Below are 4,837 nucleotides of genomic sequence, written 5' to 3' on the forward strand. Positions count from 1 at the left end.
CTCCAAGAAAGAGACAGCCGGCATTTTCTCTTTTGCTTAACAGAACCTCTTTTCTGCTGCAAGGATTATAGTACATATTCTCTCTCTGAACAGTACGTACTCCAGTCTGACTTGGAATATTTTTTCCCAACTAGAATTTTATTGATACCAGTCTTTGTCATGGAAGCCTCGCTGGCGCTTAAGTGTTTATGATTGTGTTAGATGGATGAATCAAATATTACTTTGAGGCAACACAAAAATCTGAATTAATTGGAATACAAAAATCAATACTAACTTGGGCTAGTACTCTATTCTTAGTAACAAATATTTAAATTTTTATTGAGAAATAGTATAATGAAAATATAATGTAAAACCAAAATAAATAGCGCTAGGGTTTGGTTAGCCCTCTCCCAATCTAGATGTCAATCCAAAATAATTCAAACTCATAGATCTAAGGGAAATAATTCTTAAAATTAATGAAATAAATTTACTAATTAACAAATTAGTAAAATTCCTAATTTTTAGAAGAAACAACTTGGTTACTTTTTTCAGTCCGCCTCATTCCTAAAATCAAAAGATTTGACTCATCTTATAAAATCAAGAAATTTGCCAACAAGCCTCATCTGTAAAATCAATGGATTTACCAACAACTTGATCAACTTCTAAGTAGCAAGTGATTGATCCTTATTGCATCTCCATTACTTTGTTGAGTACACTCGCTACGTATGACAGAGTTAGATACTACCTCCTTCTCAACAATTTCAGTATATACATTTGGACGGAATGACTACCATTGTTAAATGGTGAGGGGATATACCTCTATAGAACACATTAGACACGTATGCAGTTTGTCCCTAATTCTCCGGGATTTGTACTTTTTGTTTGTCTGGGTGATTGCGGGTATGCGAAATTGTTATTGCAAGGAGCAGTTTTGATAAATAACTTCAGTTGGGTTAACAGTACTCTGCATTTGGATGGAAGTACTACAACAGCCATGCAGCATTGCAGCATTGCGCGTTTTGCGTGCCACTCCCCGCTTCGTTTTTTACAACAATACTACGAGCATATATAAATTCAATAAGAAATTTAGCTAAAAAAAATTGACTTTTAGCTACAATAAAATTAAGGGTACCGGTTATATTTGATTGATATTGTAGCAAGACCAAATGAATAAACAACTATTTTCTTGGGTCTATACACTTACTTTCCTTCGATTTTTCCCTCTACTGAATTTCTCTGTTTTCCTCTCTTCCTCCTACATGTTCTTTTTCTCCATTTTCTTTCTGCCAAAACTCTTCTCTATTTTCTTTTTACTAAAAATCCTATTCTCTTCCTCTCCATTTTCCTTCTACGCAAACTCCTCGTTTTCTCTATTTTATTGTTCCCTTGTCTTTCAAACACACTCACTGGATAAGATTTCCTCTCTCTTTCCCTGGGTTTTTGTCGCACGTAGCTCGACTTCTCTACGCCATTTATGTTTGGAATCTTTTTGCAAAGATTAGTTCAGCATCAATGGACGCAGCAGCCGGCGTTCAAGAAGCTGAGTATTTGGAACATAAAGTTCAAAGCTTTTGATTTAGGTGGGCATTTAATCGCTCAGAGAGTCTAGAAGAACTACTATACCAAAGGTTTTATTTTTTATTTTTTTAATTCTGTCTTTTGTTTGCATTTTTTTACTGTATTTTCTCGGCAATCAAGCAAAAACTATTAATGATGTTTACATTATTGAGTATTATAGCCATGAAAGCAATGACTTTATGTGATCAATGTAACTTTTTGGATGTACCCACTCGTGTTTCTTAAGATATTGAAAGTAATAGAAATTTGTTAATATTTATTGGTGAGATTGAAGTTTAGAAACAAATAGAATTCTTTGTTTTGATTTCGTGAATACTTCGATTCATAGAAATTAATTGTTACTTTAACTGGACTGAATTGTCTTTTTTTATTTTTAATTTTATCTAATAAATGAATAATTTAATATGAGAATAAATTTTAAATATAAAATTATATCATATTATTTAAATTTTATATTTATATAATCCAACGAAGATGCTCTACTAATGTCTTTATTTCTCGTGGTATAACCTTATCCAAGACTCAAGCCGCGTGGACAAGTGTGCCACGTGAGCACCTCCAACGGCAAAAGTCAGTCCAGAAAGGCAAAGCAAGGCAAACATTGGCCTTTCTATCATCCCCAGCCAAAACCTCATCCAAGAATGACTATGCTTCATCCATCTCTCCGTCACTCCATTCCCTCGTCCCTCCTCTCTCTCTCGACCCAAAACACCCACCACCACCGCGCCCGGTTTAAACCCAGAGCATCATCATCATTCCCACAAACGAACCCCAAAACTTCCGGTGTCATCGTCATCGGAGCTGGCCTCGCCGGTCTCGCTGCCGCCACGCACCTCAACTCCCAGAACATCCCCTTCCTCCTCCTCGAAGCTTCCGATGCCGTTGGCGGCCGTGTCCGAACTGACAAAGTTCAAGGCTTTCTTTTGGACCGCGGCTTCCAAATCTTCATCACCGGCTACCCCGAGGCCCAAAAACTCCTCGACTACTCAGCCTTAAACCTTCACAAGTTCTACTCCGGCGCTCGCGTTTATTACAATGGCCAGTTCCACACCGTCTCCGATCCTCTGCGCCACTTCTGGGACTCCTTACAATCACTTGCAAACCCCATTGGGTCCATTCTCGATAAATTACTGATTGCGTCCACGAGGATTCGGGTTTTGAGCAAATCCGACGAGGAGATTCTCAGTTCGAAGGAGGTTCCCACCATCGACTTGTTGAGGAAGCTCGGGTTTTCTGATTCCATAATCGGTAGCTTCTTTCGCCCTTTCTTTGGAGGGATTTTCTTCGATAAAGAGCTCGATACAACGTCGAGATTGTTCGATTTTATCTTCAAGTGCCTTGCTCTCGGCGACAATACTCTTCCGGCGAATGGCATCGGCGCTATTCCCCAACAATTGGCTGCCAGATTGCCTCCCAATTCGATCTTGTTGAATTCGGAGGTCGTCTCCGTTTATTTTGATGAATCGGTTTCTGATTCTGCTTCGCCTAGTGTGAGGCTAGAGAACGGTGAAGTTTTTAAGAGCGAACTTGGTGTCATAGTGGCAGTTGAAGAACCCCAAGCCGCTAAGCTTTTGCCGGGAAGGAGTGAACCGGTGAAGCAAAAACCGGCTCGAAGTACGGTTTGCTTGTATTTTACTGCCGACAGGGCTCAAGTTCCGGTAGGAGACCCGGTATTGTATCTTAACGGGTCGGGCAATGGCATTGTGAATAACATGTTCTTTGCCACAAATGTGGCTCCGTCGTATGGTCCACCCGACAAGGCCCTAGTGTCGGTGTCGTTGATCGGGATGTACGAGGGCGTGTCGGATGTCGATCTGACGTCTGAGGTTGTTCGTGAGCTCTCGGGGTGGTTTGGCGCTCCAATGGTCGGGACGTGGAGGCATTTGAAAACGTATCGGATCGGTTTTGCACAACCGAACCAATGCCCGCCAACTGATTTGATGAAAAATCCTAGATTTGGGTCGGGCGTGTACGTGTGTGGTGACCATTTGACTTCGGCCACATTTGATGGGGCTTTGGCTTCAGGGAAGAGAGCGGTAGAAGCTTTACTTAGAGACAGGGCTTTGGTTCGGTCCTGAGGTTTCAAAAAAAAGAAATGCCATTCCGGCATTCCCTTCTTGTAATTGTGCTTTTTCTAATGTTATTTTTGGACAGACCACATTTATTTTTCGGCTAAACCCGAATGTTTTTATCAAAATCTTGCTTTGGCCGAACCCAAAGGGTAATTGTTGTTTGCATTCATTGTCTTGGAAGTATAATCATTTGGATGGACTTCACTATTAAAAGGTGGAGTATTCTAACTTTTGAACTTGGTTACTATTTACGAATTCAACAACATCATGTATAGTCAAGCTCGTACAATCCCTTGTGAGAGCTAAAATGCAGCATAAAGAGTTCATTATATATTATGACTCGAAGATTGTAGCGACTTGAGCGATGCCTCCAAACGGAGGGTGGTCGTGCATGTACGTGCCTTCTAGTTTTTCAATCATTTGTTTTTGTCAATTTCATGATCTTTTACCCCTATGCTTTTTATTTTCTTAAATCGTTTACTCTGCACTTTCTTTAATTAAGAGAATGTGGGAGACTTATATGTTACGGACGTGTTTCACATTTCTATTAATGGCGTCTAAAGACCTATAAAAGCAGAATCAAAAGATTTAAACACGTTCGATGCTTAAGTCAGGATAATGCACATATAATATTTTAATTCCAATAAGAGAATAATTTTGAAGTCACATTAAGTGTGTGCTTCCCTCTTGTATATATAGAGTTAGTGTTTAAGTGATATTGCTTGGTTAACTGTTTAACCCCTCCAATCCCGATTAGATTGTCAATTGTTAATACTTTGAACCTACTTATCGCGTTGGGCAGAGGTATTATCCTAGCGAGCAATTTAGACTTTTATCTTGTTAAGAACGTTTGCAGTATTTTATCAACTCGTTACTGCCTCATTTATTTTCAGAGATAAGATAAGATAAAATCTTTTGAAATATGTTAAGATAAAATGAGATAAAATGATATTAGATGGATGAGATAAAATAATATTAGATAAAATATGTGTTTGTTTTCAGAAATAAGAAGAGATTAGTTTGACTTTGTTAGAGTTAGTAATATGATAGGACCCACAACTACTTGTAGTATTTTTTATAATATTTTATTTGTTTATTTATTTACCAATTGTATAGATGGGTAGGTGATCTTCGGTCCATGGGCTTTCATAGTAAATAGCCATCCTAGATTCCTAACTACAATGTGCCTTTCTTTCTTTTATTTCCCA

The 4,837-nt window shown here is 38.7% G+C and overlaps 1 protein-coding gene across 1 annotated transcript; it reads left to right on the top strand.

The window, feature by feature from the left end:
- Nucleotides 1-2,136: 2,136 nt before the first annotated feature.
- Nucleotides 2,137-3,794, top strand: LOC122309392 (15-cis-phytoene desaturase, chloroplastic/chromoplastic). Its single transcript, XM_043122870.1, has one exon. The coding sequence runs from the start codon at nt 2,199-2,201 to the stop codon at nt 3,633-3,635; it is 1,437 nt and encodes a 478-aa protein (XP_042978804.1). The 5' UTR covers nt 2,137-2,198; the 3' UTR covers nt 3,636-3,794.
- The last annotated feature ends 1,043 nt before the right edge of the window (nt 3,795-4,837 follow it).

This window comes from Carya illinoinensis, chromosome 5 (assembly GCF_018687715.1).
Source record: "Carya illinoinensis cultivar Pawnee chromosome 5, C.illinoinensisPawnee_v1, whole genome shotgun sequence".
Classification (NCBI taxonomy): domain Eukaryota; kingdom Viridiplantae; phylum Streptophyta; class Magnoliopsida; order Fagales; family Juglandaceae; genus Carya; species Carya illinoinensis.